The 17737-nt window shown below is 44.5% G+C and overlaps 2 protein-coding genes across 2 annotated transcripts in view; one reads left to right on the top strand and one right to left on the bottom strand.

Annotated features, from left to right (window-relative positions):
* Positions 1-17737, top strand: part of PTCD3 (pentatricopeptide repeat domain 3) — an 822782-nt gene that overhangs the window by 383497 nt on the left and 421548 nt on the right. The window lies entirely within an intron of this gene.
* FGFRL1 (fibroblast growth factor receptor like 1) overlaps positions 1337-17737 on the bottom strand; it is an 89816-nt gene continuing 73415 nt past the window's right edge. The window contains exons 3-6 of the mRNA XM_050338458.1: positions 17418-17498; positions 11906-12190; positions 8762-9115; positions 1337-5507 (exon numbers count right to left, since the gene is read on the bottom strand). Coding sequence (XP_050194415.1) covers positions 5098-5507; positions 8762-9115; positions 11906-12190; positions 17418-17498 — 1130 coding nt within the window. The 3' untranslated portion in view covers positions 1337-5097. The remainder of the gene's footprint in view (positions 5508-8761; positions 9116-11905; positions 12191-17417; positions 17499-17737) is intronic.

Genomic DNA, 17737 nt, shown 5'->3' with positions numbered 1-17737 from the left:
CTGGAGTCCTGGGCATGCTCAATATACCTCATGTAGGCAGAGGTGTTGCCCAGACAGGAAAGCCATGATAAATTCCCTATTAATCTTTGATCACCTCCTAGGTTTAGCTCACTGATACATCTTCCCCAGATCTTTATTCCAGTATTTCAAAAATCTCAAGAGTTTCAGACAGCCACAGAAATGGAGTCAACAGAGAAATATTTCCTCTTTCCAGCCCCAAGTGTGCAATTTCTGTCACAGGGCTCTTTGGGTCAGAGGTCCAGGTCAGGTCAAGATGAAGTTTGTGTGAGGGCCAGCTTTTCTGAACTTCAGAGGTCACAGCTTCGATATTTGCTGTCTCTGGAGTGAGTGGTGAGACATTCCCAGGTTTGCCTCAAAACGGGGGGAAGGTGCTGGGCTTGACCTTGAAATTGCTGCACCATTCCTGGTACCCCAAAATTTCATCTTTCCAATTGTGTGTTGGCTCCTGGTGCAGCTACGGCATTTGGCTCTAAAAGTGAAGAGATCAAAAGCTGCCCCTTTTCACTAAAAACCAGAAACCTTTTCCAAACCACTTAAAAAAGTGATACCTCTGCTAGTTTCACAGAACCTACACAAAATATCAGACCAAGCTGTGGTATCAAGGTAATTTTGTCATACTGTCTGCTTTGCCCTGTCAGCATGAATTCGTGATGTGTGCTATCCCAGACACACACACACACACACACACAGTCACACACTCACAAGCACATGGAGATGTCCTTTCCTTCCAAACACAGCAGGTTTGCAGAACTCTAAGATCTATTAACACAATTTCTGGCCTTTTATTCCGTTTCTTCTGTAACTTTTATTACAAAGCCACAGATGCTGACATGCTGTGCCATTCTGCCTCCTTTTGATGTGTTCAGTTACTATATTTGTCCCCAACTGAAAATCACAGAACACTTTAACACTTTTTATTTTCAATGTCTGATAAGTTTTCAGTTTGAAAGGGACCGACCATAGAAAGATTGTCCATACAAAGTTTAAAAAAGCCACACACAAACTGGCAGGTAAGGCCATGTTTGATCTCTAATGCAAATAAAATTATACAAAGATAGTGAGTTTTAAGCCTAAAATTCCTTTGATCTTTGAAGCTCCATGGGTTTAAAAGTACAACTGCCTCCTGTATCACAGCCTGGCATGTACATCTATATGCCTATATGTTTATGTATACAAATACATGAAATAAAAAACTTTCATGTTCAAAATAGGGTCAGTTACTAATGGCAAGACTATGGTTTTCTTTAAACACCCTCTTATTCAGGAATGAAGAAGCATCTAAATCTTTTTCCACTGAAAAAAAAATAAATTCATACACAAGCACAACCTGGTTGAATTTATTTAAACTAAGGAAGACTTTGCAATATATGCAAGGCACAATCAAGCCCTAAAAATCAATGGCATGCAGTAGGGCATGGGACAGCATGACTTGAAAGAGCCCTTACAGGTACCTTGTGGAGGCAAAATAATTCCTTAAAAACATGAACCCCTCCCAGGCACAGCAAGCCAGCAAAAGGCCCAGACAATACCTACAGCCCCTCTTAAACAGGGCATATGATGCTGTTTTCCTGGGGGGGGGGAATCTCCCACCAGTTTTGGTGCGCAACAGGAGATGCTCGTGAGGGAGCAGATATCCGAGGCAGGATGAAATCCCCATGCTTTCTGCAAATCAAGACCTTCACAGCATCTCCCATGGCACGTCCAAAACCACATCTGCCTTCTTGGTGCCACAGTTGGGAGCTGCAGCTGTGCTGGGCTGATACTTCAGGCACACTGGGTAGTTCACTGCAGCTTTGCCTTTGGAGAACTCTGCCAGCATCACTGGAGATTTATCTCTAGTGCAGGAGCTCTAAAGGGCAGGAAGAAGCCACTCCTTCAACTTCCAGTTTTTGAGTGCATGATAAAACACTACAGAGCTGGATCACAAAGGCCAGAAGGCACTGGTGGAGAGTGCTGCACACAGCCTGGAAGGGCTGTATGGGAAATGCAGGATTGCTTCTTTTAACCCACTGACCCTCTCTCTGAGGGTCAGAGATATAGCTGCCATTTGAAAAAGTGCTGTAAGATAATCTCTCAGGGTTTGCTCAGCTGAACCATACAAGCCCAGTGTTCACCTCCACCTCTGAAGCTGGAATCAGCACCACTAACACTGCATGTGTTAGAAGTGTCCTCTTGCTGCAGCACTGGCCTACAGAGCAGAGAAGGGCCATGGCCTTACAGGGGAATCCTGCCCTTTCCAATGCCTCTAATGTTGCTGGAATGTGCAGTAGCTTGGGATGTACCATGGTGCAGTAAGGAGCTTCCCACAGGTATGAGATATGAGATGCAGCCCTTAGTATCTCTCATACACGTATGGTCTTCTTGAAATAAAGGTGATGCACTTAGTGTACAAAGTGCACTTTTAATGAAATTACTCAGTATACTACAGCCATAAAAACTCCTGACTAAATCATGCCTTATACCCAAACAGAGTCCTCAGTCCCCAAATTTAAGTTTCCCTGAAGCTGAGAGGATGCACATGAAGGTACCCTTATACTGAATTTAGCTTCTAGGGACCTCATCAATTTGTGTTAACGAAGTTTAACTGGACCCTCCTGCTGAAAAAGAAACAATGGTTAGCAATGGGTTGCTTTATTACAACCTCTGTAGGAAGACCACTGTGAGGAATGGTCTTTCTGTAGGGGTTATTACATGGATATCCCATGACTAAGGCAAAGGGACCTTTTGAAAGCAGCATGTATTGATGAAGGAAAGCAGGAGCTGATGTATTTCAGTGAATCGGGGCCCCATCTCACAGCACTGCGGCTGAGCAAACAGGGAACTGTTTGGTTTGCTGGTGATTCAAACAAACCACCAGAAAAATCACTGCAGGTCAACACAGAGCAAATACCTTCAGAAATGTTCAGAGAAAAGCAAAGCCTAAAGCACTGCTTTGTTTCAGATTCAATAAAGTGTTTCACTTTTAAACGGAGCAGCTGGTTTGGTGGGGATCTCTTTCACAGAACAAGCTTGAGAAGGAAGTAATTTCAAACTTAAAAACTGTCATATTTCAATTTTTCAGTGTGGTTTTTTTTTACCAGCAAATTTTAAATGAAACTCAAGAGAAGAGCAAACAGTTTCAGCATTGCTGAAGCTACCTTCTCTAAAGAAAATTTTGGCCGCTGAGGAGTTGGGTGCCTCTTGTTGGTGTGCAAAAGCAGCTGCACTTACAAATTATTGTTTCACCTACGTTTCATATTTCCCTTTCCAGGCACCCTGAGGCAAAAGTTCCTTCTACAGCCTAACAAATTGTTATGTTTTGATATGCAAAATTTCCTTTCAAAATGACGACCCACTGCAGATTTGTGCTTAAAAACCTAATGAAACCTCCTCCCCAACCCCCTCAAAATGCATAGTGTGAGCACAGAGCTCTGCTACTGAAGATGAACGGGGTCCATGAGAAGTGACTTGGCCACTGCAGACCCTCCCAGTCAGAATATAAGCAGTGAAAAAGGTGAGTTTCTGATGGAAAGGCTGGCACCAACAGTACCTGAGGTGATAGGAGATTACACATAGTTAGTGTACAAAGGTATAGAGACAGGTGACCACCAGGTTAGGAGAAGTACAGCTGGTCACAAGCTACATCGAGCATACTCTGAGCATGGCATCTACAGAACCTGAAAAAAAAAAATCTTTATTTTCTTTGATCAAAAATACGTATAGAAATGCCTGTTTCAAGGAAAATATCATACACTTTTTTTCTTGTTTAACAAAATAAATTAAATATACATGACTTCTGTTTAAACTCTATATAGAATTACAAAGGTTTTATATTTTGCAATTGGATTCACTCCCAGTCCATATAGGTATTCAATATGGTCCTTATTTATTTTCTCTTCTTTCTGTTTTTACTGTTGAACTGCAATGAAGTTTTATCATTTCCAAAATGATATCTGAGGGGAGGGGACAACCACACACAACCTAGGTGAGTATTTCTCAAATGCATTTTTTCCTACAAGATTATTATTTCATTCTCTTTGTTTCTTACACTTTCTTCTAACGCTTTCATGTATTTTGCATTGATGTAGAAAATCCAGTAGCTTGTCACCGTAAGCCATCAGAGAAGGACAGTGTGTTTTGCTTTCTTCACCATCAGCAGTTCAATTATTATTATTATTATTTATTATTATTTCTTAAATATAAATATAAAGGTGTTCTGTACAATGTTCCTCATTCCTTCTCTCCTTTTTCCTGGCAGTGGCACTGAGTCCTGGGACCAGAGGAGGGGAGCTCTTGTGGACTGATCTGCAGAACATCCCATGGGAAACAGGATGTCTTCACCTTGCAGAAATCAAACCAACCAGCTTGGTTAGCTGGTTGTGCTGACCGTGATTGAGAAGTATTCACCATTTCACCTTGTGAATGGAAATTAGTTTTTCCAGACCCTCTTGTGTTATTTTTTCCCCTCAACGAGATGAATTGGTTATGTCTCCTGGTGCTTTGGCACTAAACCTCAAGTACTTTAGTGCTTGAGTCACTCAGAGCAGGACAGGTCTGGGGGCTTTTCCCCAAAACAAGTGATGTGCAGTTGGCACAAGAACAGCAGTGCCCATCCAGAAAAGTACCACACACACCTCTCGCTCTACTTGCTCCTCTTAGTAACACAAGGAAGGAGGTGGTGGTTCACATCCCTGTGTCCTGCCTCACTTGTTGCCACCTTGATTAAAATATCCAGGAAGGCTTTGCTGTTGGAGATGGCTGCCTCTCTGCTGTGATTTGGAGATCCTTCATTATTCCTCGGCTACATCCTGATTGCAATAATTAAAAAAAAAAAAAAAATCTCTTTTCTCTCTCTGTCTTTCTCTATTATATATATATTTATATAGATAGATATAGATATATACACATATATATATACACACATACACACACGCATATACAATTATATATATGTATATATATATATATTTAAAATTATATATAAAATCTTTTCTGTCTGCTTTGCCTGTTGCTGGCAGTGAGAGCTGACTTGGAGCAGTCTCTTCTGAGGTACCACGAAGAAAAGCCCAAAAACGAGCTACTGTACAGGGCCAGCTCTTAGCACTGGTACTGAATGTGCTGGTGCTGGTGGACTTTGCCTTCCACGTGCGAGTGGGTGTGGGTGTGGATGTCCGTGTAAATCTTTGGGTACATTTTGGACGCCATGGCTGGGGCGAGCGCAGGCCCTTGGGACAGCAAGTGCTGCTGCTGGGCCACGTATTCCTCATAGTTTATGGAGGAGATGCAGTCTTTGTCCGGGACCTGGGAGACGCAGATCCTGTCCCGGGGCTGTGGCCGGTGCGCGGGGGCAGCAGCTGGAGGGGAGCAGGGTTTCTTCTTGGACTGGCAAAGCCACAGGAGGATCGTCCCGAAGATGAAGACAGCTCCGGCGGGGATGCCGATGATCACGGGCCAGGGCAGGCTGCTGGCCGAGGAAGGGGGCACAGGTGCACTCGGAGGCTTGGGATCTGGACATTACGGCAGGAGAGAGACAGAAAGAGTTAATTAAATGCAGGCAAAGCGGATTCAAAACAGATGTCACGCTCGGGCTGGCTGTTGTACAGGCTGTCTGGCAGCCCTGCCAGACCAAGTAACGAGGGAGAAATCAAGCCAGCACATGATGTTTGGTAACTGCTTTGCTTTTCAGTGCTCCTGGAAGGACAAGCAACTCATTTTCTCTGGTTTAGGGGTCAGGAGGGGAGTCTTTGGAGGATTTTTTAACTTTCTTATCCAAGCTTTAATGGACGCACCAGAGCCAGCCCGAGACAGTTTCCTAACACTCTCGCTCTGCGATGGAGTGAGCTTTGCTGCCCGGATTGGAGGACACAACACGAGACACGTCAGTAATGCCTCCATGTCAGCAGCCCAGGAGGCATGATGGAGTTGTGCAGAGACACAGCACAGCGCCCACCTGCCTCTGCCAGGTGTAGCTCTGTCTGCTGGGCTTGAGACACTCTTTAGTGACCCCGTCCAGCAATACTGGAGCTACTCAGCAATGCTCTGCCGTGGCAGGGAGCACAGATGTTGGGTTTCAGAGGTGTTTTCTTGAGTTTCTTGTGTGGCTGGAAGGAAGGCTGAAGGATGTGTAAAACATAGGTGAGCAGGTGTCCCCTCACTGGTGCCCAAGCCATGGAGAACTGAAAGTTCACACAGCATTAAAGTGTATCCACAGCTCCCTACACCAAATGGGCACTACCTCCACCAGTCTGTTTGGAGCTGCTGTTGGCTTTTCAAAGGCAGTCAATTCAGCTACTGTGGAGGAGACAAGATGCTTCAGACATCATCTTTCTCACCTCAGGGATGTACAGGCTGCCAACAGCCTGTACATCCCTGAGTAGCCACTCTGGTTTCTCAGCCTGATCTCTTGATTTATATACCCAAAAGGAGCCCTGGGGTAGGATTCTAGCTGTGAAAATCCTTGTCTAGATAGCTACCAGCTGGGAATTCCAAAGCCTGGAAACATATCTAGGCACAGAATTCAGCTTGCAGGGAGACACCCAAGAAATTTCTAAAACCACAGGCTATCTAAATCGCTCAATATGTTATATTCAAACATATATCACTTAACTTTCAAGCCAAACTTCTTTTATGACACTAATGTCTTTTTCTCTCCTTGACAAATAATCCTATGGCTGGATTGAAATGTTAAATATATACCATGTGGTCTCTTTGAAGTTAGAAGGATCTGTACTGTTGACCTCCATAGACAAAAACTTTGAGTCACTAACACTGGAAATTACAGAATAATTTAGGCTGGGGGGAAGTCTGGAGGTCATCTGGTCCACCCTCCTGCTAAAAGCATGACAGGATCAGAGAACTGACCCATCAGGTGACCATGAAAACAACAGTCTTCACGTTGGTTGGCAGAAATCCTTTGCTAGGCCGAAATGAAAGTGTTTTGATACTCATCCATGCTGTTCCTCAGAGCTCCCTATGTCAAAACTGGTAGATTTACAAGAAAAATTGTGTTTTTAACTCATGGCCTTACAATCACATCTTTGCTTCTTAAGGCAAGCTGGGCTCTCCTTCTTCATCTTTGCCAATAACAACAGGCCTGCAGGCGCTGGCTCTGGCATTAGGGATCATTATAGTCCCATTTAAATCAATGGAAAGTCTTCCACTGATTTCAGTGGGAGCTGGATCAGACTCCTATAGTTCAGAAACTCCCAGAGGCTTTGAGTTATATCTCACCCATGCATCCTTTTCCTTGGGATTTACAGGCTTTTCAGTCAGAGTTTAGTCCTAAATCCAAGTGATGCAGAGGACAATGCCAAGGGCATTCTCCTACTTGGCAACCTGCTGTCAGTATCTACATTCAAGCCAGTGACTCTCGACAGCTGCTGAGACACAGAGTTTTGGCAATCAGGGAGCAGAAGAGGCCATGCTGCCTTAGTTACAGGACTTATGAGCATTTCCCCCATTACCTACAGAGAAAACCAGCTCATGATCACTGTCTGTCACTGGTGTCTCGACTGGAGACACTCCATTATACCTGAGAGCTAAAGTGTTCTGATTTTGGCTCCAGCTCCTGAACTCTCTCGGCTGTGCTGGCTTTGTGGTGACAAAGGGAAGAAAAAGCAGTATGATTTATTTTTGTCATAAAACTGGTGGATCTGAAGCAAGATTCACAAGGCAAGATGAGGAAGAAACAAATGCCCTTTTAAAAAAGAAAAAAAAATTATCGGGGTAGATAATTGCACAGTCAAGGGGTAAAGGAGAAAATGGCCAAGCAAAGGTGGTGTGTCTCAAACACACTCTTAGTTGGATGTGGCCACCAGCTCTGAGGTCTGGGGAGAGGAGGCAGCAGCTGTGAGTTTGGTACAGGGACCCCAGGGGACCACTGGGTAAGAATTCAACTAACCAATCATTCTGTTTTTCCCACTCATTCTTTTCATTTCCTTGTGACCAGATCAGTTTTTATTCTTCTCTCATTTTATGGTCCTGTATAATTGTTTCCTTTTACCAGCAAAAGCAATATAAATAAGGGCAAAAGAAAGGAGAAATATAAGGGAATGGGGTTGCAAACTGTGCTGTTATTCAGTTCCCCTCTCCTGTGCAGCACCCTAGCACTGAAATGATGTAGTGTCTGAAACTGCAGCCTCCTTTCCAAGCTCCTCTTCCATATGGGAGCAGAAAATTCATTTTATTTCACCCTGATGACTGAGAGGGGACCTCATCAATGTCCATCAGCATCTGAAGGGAGGGTGCCAGGCTCTGCTTTGTACCCAGCAGTAGGACAAGAGACAATGGGAAGAAACTGAAGCATGGGAAGGTCAACCTTAATATGAGGAAGAACTTTACTTTGTGGGTGACTGTGCACTGGAACAGGTTGCCCAGAGAGGTTGTGGAGTGTCCCTCACTGGAGATATTCAAGAATCTTGTGGACATAATCCTGTGCAACGTGCTTTGGGACGACCCCGCTTGAGCAGGGAGGTTGAACCAGATGACGCATTGTGTTCCCTTCCAATCTTACCCATCCTGTGCTTCTGTGATTATTTCCCATGGAGGGAGAAAAGAAAACACCTTCAACAGGATTTCAGCAGGAACTGTTTTAAATCAGGGCTGATTTAGTCCCCCATTCATTCTCATCAGAACTGGGCGAGCCTAAATCAGCACGGCATCACAGAGGGCCAGGGAGCCCAACAGGCATCAATAGCTGTGTAATTAATACCATGAGGCAGACTGCTGGTACAAATGGGGAAAAAAAAAAGTGAAAACTCACCTGGCAGGACTGTGAGAAAAGCGCTGCGAAAGCTGTAGCCCATGGTGTTTGCCCCCAGGCAAATGTACATCCCTGCATCCTCCTCCTTGGCTCGAGTAATCATCAGTTTGTTCAGGTAGGAACCATCTGGGCGGGACCAGACCTCCCCCGTGGGCAGCACAACGAACTTCTGCCCCCCGACATCGATGGTGGAGTTGTACTTGCTCTCTGTGCCATATTCCACCCTTTTCAGCCACTGGATGACGGGTTTGACGTCGCTGCGGACTTTGCACTGGAAGGATGTGGTGCCACCGTAGTCCACCGTCGTGTTGACAGGGTGTGTCCCTGTCAGGATGGGCTTGGACCTCGTCCTCTCTGCACAGAAACACATGGGAAAAGGTGTCTGCCAATCTCAGTAACTTGCAATTGCACAAACATAGGGAAGAAGTGAAGAAGGGATGCAAAATGATAGTCTAGTCTGACTCCCTGCCCCAAGGCAGGCTGAGATTTCTGCAAACCTCTCCTAATACAATTTTGCCCAGTCTCTGCCAAAGCCTCCAATGGTAGATGCCCTTTAGTCTCTCCAGAAAACTCCTCCATCATCTGAGGCTCAGCAAGTCTGTTCTCATGCTCAACCTAAATCTTACTGTTTCTAACAAGGAAGTTACTTTTCTACCTGCATCAGACCTGGAGAAAAGTATGCTCTTCCTCTGTGCCCTTTTTCTTCAGAAGATTTTTTCATCCCTCTCTTCCGTACGCTGAACAACTCCCCTATGTGTGATTCTGTGATGCTGTGTCTTACCACCATGTCCAGCAGGGTGCAATTTACAGGTGAATAAGACAGAACCTTATGTCTTCTCAGACACAACCTCAAGTTTTTACCAGATTATTTATGAGTACTTATCTATTAAGACACCACACTGTAACCACTGTGGCTACCCCCCAGTTCAGAGACAGTGAGGGCTGGGGTATTTCTTTCTTCAGTCTAATCATTGCCACGCTCACCATGGAGAAAATTTTTGTGGAGGAAAAGCACAGAAGACGTTTGATTTTCTAGCCAATAACAAAATCTTTCCTTTCTCACAACGTTGTTTTGATTCAAGTCTCAGGTGAGGAAGGAAACAAGATGGTAGGAAAGAAAATCAAACAGAAGAGGTTCACAAGACCATCCTTTCCAGCATGACCGTAAGCCTTAGGTTGTGTCAACACCACATAAAGTAAAAAGAAAAATATATGCCTCATTCTGAGGAATGTTTGGATTTTTTTTTAGTGTTAGAATCAGATAAATCAGTCACAGTTTCCAGGCAAGGAGGTACTGCAAGCCTCTATCCTAGGCACAGAGAGAAATTATGGTATCACAGTGGGTGGTAACTGCTGGCAATCATCAACTCCTTTTGATGGCAAACACTGTTGGATTGAGCATGTAACAAAACAGCTCCCACCAGCACTGGCTTTGGGGTGAGGGGAAGGAACAATGGAGCCTCTTTCAAAAACTCAGGATACGTTCAATAATGAGGGCTCTAAAGATGTGCTTGGGAAACAAAAATACCACAGTGGTCTCCATAGGCCTTGCCTTGGGACTACAAGCAGTAATCACAGCTGGGGAGACTGAGACTCAGATAAGCAGGACTTAGGAGTGGAGGCTCAGGGGGAAAAAAAAAGAAGGAAATTGAATAAAACCTGTAATGCTTCACAGAATGATGTTAAAAATAGAAAGATGTCTGAAAACTGCTTAATGCCCTTATCTCCTTGACTCTGGTTCCAGCTTTGGTTACTGTTTTCACTCCTGGCCAGCAAAAGCTAATGAAAACAAAGGTTACATACATCTTTAAGTTGATAAAAACCAAGATAAACAGGGACACAGAAAGGGGTTTGTTCCTGGTGCTGTCTGGTTTTGATGAAGTGAAAATGCCACAGCTGCCATTAGGATGGGGCTTGATTCATTTCCCTGCCTCTGCTCCTGGTTTTAGTGTAAACACATGTTTTTACTGTCTCCACACAGCTGCATCTTTATCAATCCCAGATGTCCAGCAGGTTTGTGCCTTCAGAGCCCAACAGAGCTTCCCACATGTGCTTTTAATTCCTGTGATTCTGGGGAAAGGACTTATCAGAGAACAGATCTTTACCTTTAAGAACAATCTTTCACACTGGGATAAACTTTCTCATGCTAAAATGTATGCACAGACAAACAACATGTTTTCAAAGTGGCTGGAAATAGCCTCCCATGCCCCTGCTCCTCTTTAATGAAGGCTATTCAATCTTCCCTCCACTCAGCTCATCTCCTCTTTCTTGAGTTGGCTGCTCTGTAATCATTTCCATGACAACTTATGATGATGTCATAGACAAAGCACAATGATTTAAGAATAAGAGCTCTTCTCTGTTAAACTTAGGTAGGATTTGAGTATAATTATCTTCAGTAATAATAGGGGAAACAGATTAGAGAGCAAGCATCAGAATAGGTAAATAGTAAGAAGAGCAATTTACCTCACCACAATGCAGGGTAATCCCCCACAGCTCATCTTCTAAGGATTGAATCTTTAAAACTATGTGGGCATCTAAAGATACAGACAGGACCCTAGTGGGAATTTTTCAGGGGTTGTTTAAGTATCTCATTTATACCCACCTGGAGCTTCAGATGGCCAAATGTTTTTTAGAATCTGGCCCTAAAGCCTTGTCTGGCTAATCTAGACATAAGATTTCTGCTAATTCCCTTTGGAGACTTCTAGATTAAATTTTCAATTGATTGGTTTCACCCATTCTGACAGAGTAATCTGGGCTATCCTAAATATTTTCACCCCTCCTCTATGGCACTTGAAAGGCTTTCTCAGTTAGTTCTCAGTCTGCCCTTGAATTGACCCTCTCGGTAGAATAAGATTGAACTGGGCAATGGTAAAGTTTTATCATACAGGTGCCCTTAGAGATGACTATTTCCCAACTACCCATCTTCATTTCATCTACTAAATTATGTTGTTGCTCCTCTGTCTTTCCCAGGTGTCAGGTTAATTTTAGAGTTTCAGCAATGTTTTCTTTGCTGATGTTTTTAGCACTTCCCCATTTCTATGTCCAGCTACCAGTACTGCACACTTGCCACCACGCTCTTTTCACCCAGCCAGCCTCCTCCTCAAAGCTTCCTCCCCGCCTTTCCACCCCAGAGGCTGCACTTACGGATCACTTCAACTTTGTACGTTGCATTGATTTCTCCAACTTTGTTAAACACCCGGCAGGTGTATTTCCCACTGTCCTCTGGCTTCAGGTTCTTCAGGTTCAACGTCCACTTCTTCTTCTTGTTCTCCCCAATCTCTTGGGGAGTGAGGGGCTTATTGTCCTTCAGCCACGTGATGTCAGGCCTTGGGTTCCCGCTGGCCACGCACTTGAGGCGGATGGAGCTGCCGACAGGACGGGCGATCACCCTCCGTCTCATCTTGGCAGGCTGTGTGAACCTGGGCCGGGCTGCAAGAGGCATGAAAAATTGACCGTGGTGAGCAAAGGACATGTAGAAAAGGATAATGTTGTCAAGTGTTGTGGCCAAATTTGCTTGAGAGGTACCTGGCGGCCCCACACACACCAGTGTACCACTCTCCCTCATATCAGCTCAAACCGATTTCCTTGGAAAGGAGACACTACCCAACCCGATGCACCGGAAAGTCTACTGGACTGCTATGGCCACTGCATCAGCCTTCTGCCTAGTACAACCCCAGAATTTCTGTGTCTCTAAGGCAACTGCACCAGATCACCTCACAGAATGAGACCAAAATCACACTATTGCAGCTGAAGGCAAAACGCGGCCCCATAATCACATTGTAATTGTTACCATATTCCACGCCACAAAGGCAAGTCCTTAGCCAAGACCAAAGGAAAAAGCTCAGATTCCTGACCATTTTCTCAATTTTTTTGCTTGTCACGTGAAGCTTCATTCTCCAAAGATGCTTTGCCCCTTAGTTCTCACTGGCTTTAATGGGACTTAAGAAGAGTCAACAACTTTTCAATACATAGGAAAGTCTTAGAAGTGTGTCAGACTTCTGTACATTGATCTGAACTTAAAAGTGTGCAGTTTATTCAACTTCAGTTTACACAGTATTTGTGTTGAAAGGCCCAAAGAAGCAAACAAAGAAATGGAAAGACATAGTAAAAACCCCTTGAGCTTGTTATTAGAAGGTATTCAATACCAGTCCATCCCAAAAATAGAGAATCTGAATCAAGAGCTGCTGGTGGACAGAATCATGGGTTAAGCTACTCATCTTAGCAAAGAAATCACCTCTATTTTTAACAGCAGTGACAAGAACACTAGAGAAATGCAAGGTCCCTACCTGCAAAATCTGAACAGTAATGAAAAATTCAAAAGAAATTACAAATTTCTCACATTTACTTTAACTACACAATGCCAGTCCAGGCACGCTTCTAGGCAGGCTTCTGCTGAGATTTTTTTCCTTTTTTTTTTTTTTTTTTTTTTTTTTTTTTTAAAAAAATTTATTTATTTTTTGTTTTATTTTGGCAAAACCAGTTTCTCCTCCAAGACCATTCAGAATTTCCACAACAGGTTTTTACCCCTACTTTTGAACACTACTCCTTGATTACTGTGGTATTACTCCTCAGCCCCAAAGGACAGTCGCCCTGGATTTTTGCATGTTCCTGGTAAATATTCCCTGACTGTTTTCTTGGGAAATACAAGAAATAGGTAATGAGTAGCCAGCTTTGTGGCATACGGGGTTGAATTATGCCCATCGTAAAATCATTAAAGTTGGAAAAGACCTCTAAGATCATTGAGTCCAACCATTAATCTAACACTGCCAGCTCCACCACTAAACCATGTCCTCAGGCAGCTTTTTGAACACTTCCAGGGATGGTGATTCCACCACTTCCTTGGGCAGCCACTGGCCTTCACCAAGAGCAACTGCAAAGCCACAGCCTCAGTAGCATGAAACACATCAAAATAAGCTGAGAAAGTTGTGCTTCAGGTATGAGGGAAGTCAGCTACAGGATGGTGGGACTCTCTAACAGCCAGCCAGCCCTGCTGCCCAGGGCTGAGGGCCAAGAGCTCTGGGATGTGCACTGTAGTGGAGCTTTCCTGAAAGGAGGATGCTGGTCTTCAGCTTCTTGTCTCCAAGCACTGTGGAATGGCAGCCATTGCCCTCTGAGGTTTGTGAACATATCCCTCAGTCCTCACCCCCCTGCAGCCTTGGACAACATCCCTCCCTCTTGGAAGAGGACACCCTTTGGCATACCCCTCTCTGCAGGGTCCTTTTCCACAGGGGAAACCATCTGTCTCCACAGCCTTCCCTCGCCCCCCTTGGCTGTCATTTTGGGTCCCAGCCACTTCATGTTATTCCAAACTCTTGCTCAGAAATGCTTTACTCTCCATACAGAGTCTTTCATGTGTAATCCAATGAACCGGAGTAACTCCGGCACTGAAAGTCTTTGCCGTGACAGCTGAGCAACAAGTGTGACATACTAACCCACTCCACAGGTCGTGGTGCCTAAATTGCTGGGTGTTCCCTTTGGGGTCTGCTGCAGGAGGCCCCCTCCCAGAAAAAAAACAATCACCCTCCCTGACAATGAACCCTGCCAGAGCTGCAGGCTGTGGGCAACGACATTCCGAAGTCTGAGTCTGAGCCGAGGGAGAGGTGTTGATAAGGGCTGTCACTGGGGAAATTGAGTAAATGTCTGCAAGGTGCATGGAGAGGTCAGGAATCAGCTGTGAAATGGGTGCATTTGCACTTATCCTCTGATATGGCAGTAATTTACTCCAAGACCAGCAACTCCAGGTAGGGGAAGGTGGGATTCCTGGGCTGGGGCTAACGCATCAAAGAGCAGGCTGGAGCCAGGACAGTCACGCTTCCCCAGCAGACTGAAGAGCCAAGGGAGTGACTGAGCTCTCAGAAGGACTTGGTGGCATCCCTACTCAGTAAGGGCACTGTAAGACAGAAACTCTCTTTCCACCCAAAAAAAGCAGGGCTTTAACATTTCTGATTTTCCTCTCACTGTGACTCCTGTGAATCTTTCTGGAGTTTTGCATTCACTCCTTGTACAACATTGGTTGCACAAATACACAACAAACTACAGGTAAAGCTACACTTCTTAGGCTCTTTCTGCCTTTTTTTTTCCTTCTTCTGTTTAGGAAAGGTTAAGTGATTATGTGGTCTCAAAAGCTACTCCAGGCTGCGTGCAATATGCTGAAACCAGATCCCATTTACACAATTCTAAATGTTTCCTTGACAAAAGCCTGAATTGGACAAGTTTAGAAAAGCCAGTTAACAAAAAAGGAGAAAGAGACACATACATAAGAGAGAAAAAGAGACCTAGCAAGCACAAAGGAGAAAGAGGAGAAGCAGCAGTGTGAGAGGCAGGCAGAAAAAAAATCTCTTTTGAGTTGGTGCTAGTAAATGTCTGTCCCCAAATCTGTACCATTTACAGACATTTTGCTTGTTGGAGTGCCAGCAAAGGCCATTACAAAGTGTCTCTGTGTTATTTATACTTCACATGCTTGTTCTCCTCCCCATCATTTGGCATTTGCTTCATAAACATGAACCACACATTTGTACAGTGTAAATTATGTCATATTCAAGAGCAAGGGAAAACACAAGTGGATGGGGACAAAGAGACAGTGTTGTGTATGGGTTCCTAGCTGAAATGCTGTTTACCACGAAGACTTATTGAAGTTAATGAAAGTTAAATGAAATGGAAGCCTGTCAGCACAAGGACCTGTGATGGAATTCTGTGGTCTCCTCTCCCTGTGGGGCATGGATCAGTCCCAGAGGCTCCTGTCAGGTTTGCTCAAACAAAATGAGGTGATTATCTGAAACGTTGTCTGCTGTGATCCACCACAATTATTTCCATGTAGTGACAGTTCCAGCTGTATGTGATCCACCACAATTACTTCCATGTAGTGACACTTCCAGCTTTAATGATACTTACAAAAAAAGTGTCATGATGCAACCAGGTATTGAAATACTTTCAAGTATTTTTGATAAGAGCTCAGTCAGTTGTGGGAAGACGTGGATGGGGGTATCTGTCTTTCCCCACATCAGTTCCCTGCTCTTGATGGGGACAGAACCTCTCCCCAGTGATACCATGGTGATACATGGAAAGCAAAGTGGAGCTTTTTTCATCGTGGTTCTCCTCTCACACTTCTCCAGGGCCCAGGACTGTGACAACACAAACTGCTTCTTCACCCATCACCCTCCAAAGACATGCAGACACAAACTGACCTTCCCTTCACACCAGCTCCCACCAGCAATTTGCTGGTGAACACTGCTGGATGGAAAGGGCTTTGGTGGGTGTGTGCCTGCCCCAGGCATTTCTCTTCTTGGGGAGAGGAGAAAGGAGAGAGGGAAAGGGGAAAAAGGAGAGGTTCAGGAACACTCTGCAGCACAAAGAAGGTCTGGGTCAGGGCAGTACAGAGTGACACTATGATATGAGATTGTCAATGCATAATCCTTCTAGTAGGGCTTACATCTTTTTCATAATATTATTGTTGTATCAATCTATCACCCTGCAGCTCTACCAGGAGCACATCTGTCTGCCCTGTCTGCTCCTGTCTCCACCATGATAATGAAGAGTGGAGAGATGGCAGCTTTTCTTAGTAGCTGCTGAATCTCTCCTTGAAGCCTTCCTGACCTGTAGTTTATCTACAACTCTCCTTCTCTAACTCTAGAATGTTGTCATCCCTTTCCAGAGTGGGTGAAGGTTACCTTTCCAGAGTGGGTGAAGGTTACCTTTCCCTGAGAAAGCTCAGTCTCAGACAAATCTCTGATTTAGATGTAGCCTGGACTACACCACAGCACTTGTTTGCCAGTTCCTGAAGAAAACTGGCCTCAGCTTAAGTGGTGGGTACTCATATGGCAAAAGCTTGTCAGGTTCCACCCCCACCACTGCTATGAGGTTTCTCTTGGCCACAAATGTGGTAAAACGCCATCTCTATATTAAAGGGAAGGATGTACTGTATGAGCAAAATAGAAATGCTGTGCTTCATCCATGGAGCTCATAAACTCACATCACACTCCTGTCAGTAATGGTCAAAAGCTGTTTGGCATCAGCCTGACAACTTATTGTCCTTGAAGGAGTGCTTGGACCAAACTTTGGACCTGCAAGTCTTGCGGTGATTCTTTCCAAGTCAGATTTTAGCAGTTCCCCAAAGCTCTGCAATAGCAACAAAATCTTATGTCTGAACAGTCCAAGGCTTAGAAAAGTTCAGGCAGGTGTGTAAAAGAGAGGGGGATTTTAAAAAATACTCAGCTTGGCCTAGTGCTAATTCTCCTGAAGTGAAGTCAGACCTCCCATTTGCCCTCAGTGAGAGCAGTGTTATGTTGGCACTGAGGACTTTTGGAAATATTGCTGTAAAAGTCAATATGCTTTTTATAGGGAGTCTATGAAAGCTATAATAGCTGCACATGCAAAAGAAAGTCCCTGCCCAGAAAAACAAATACAAGGGAGAACCATGCTGGGCTATATGGCAGGGGGCCCTAGGGCCGACCACAGGCTGCATTTCGCAGGACCCTTGGATGCAATCCATCCACACCAGCATGTTCAGCTGACACTCTGTTTATTATTTGACCATATGCAGAGAGAACTCCCTCCAGTTGCTCTGCCTTTCCTCTCCTTCAGCAACTGAGAAATGTGCCACGTGAGCAGCAAGAAACCAAGAACTGAGGAAAACCAAAAAATGTACACTGCTCCTTACCCCACTGCTTCCCAGAGTGATCTTCATATTCTCCGTTGGAGCCTTCGGGTACCTGGCTATCCTTTCCTGAGCTGGCATCATCTGCAAAGGAAAGGAAAGAGAAGATGTTAAGAAGATCTCCTGCAGTACAACAGTACAAGAGTTTGCATTCCCTCCTGGAGGCACCATGCAGCTGAAACACACTCAACACACATTAGGCGTGCATAGCCTGGCCAGTTTAATGAACAGTTTAGTTTAGTGTTTTATGAGCTTTTCAGCAGGCTACCAAAGCAATGGGAGATTGATCAATGTTTGCATTAATATCTCGCAAAAGCCTCTTT

The sequence above is a fragment of the Myiozetetes cayanensis genome, unplaced genomic scaffold (assembly GCF_022539395.1).
Source record: "Myiozetetes cayanensis isolate MyiCay16 unplaced genomic scaffold, myiCay2020 scf7, whole genome shotgun sequence".
NCBI classification, from domain to species: domain Eukaryota; kingdom Metazoa; phylum Chordata; class Aves; order Passeriformes; family Tyrannidae; genus Myiozetetes; species Myiozetetes cayanensis.
Note: the sequence above shows the minus strand (reverse complement) of the source record. Positions and strands in the feature narration are given on the sequence as shown.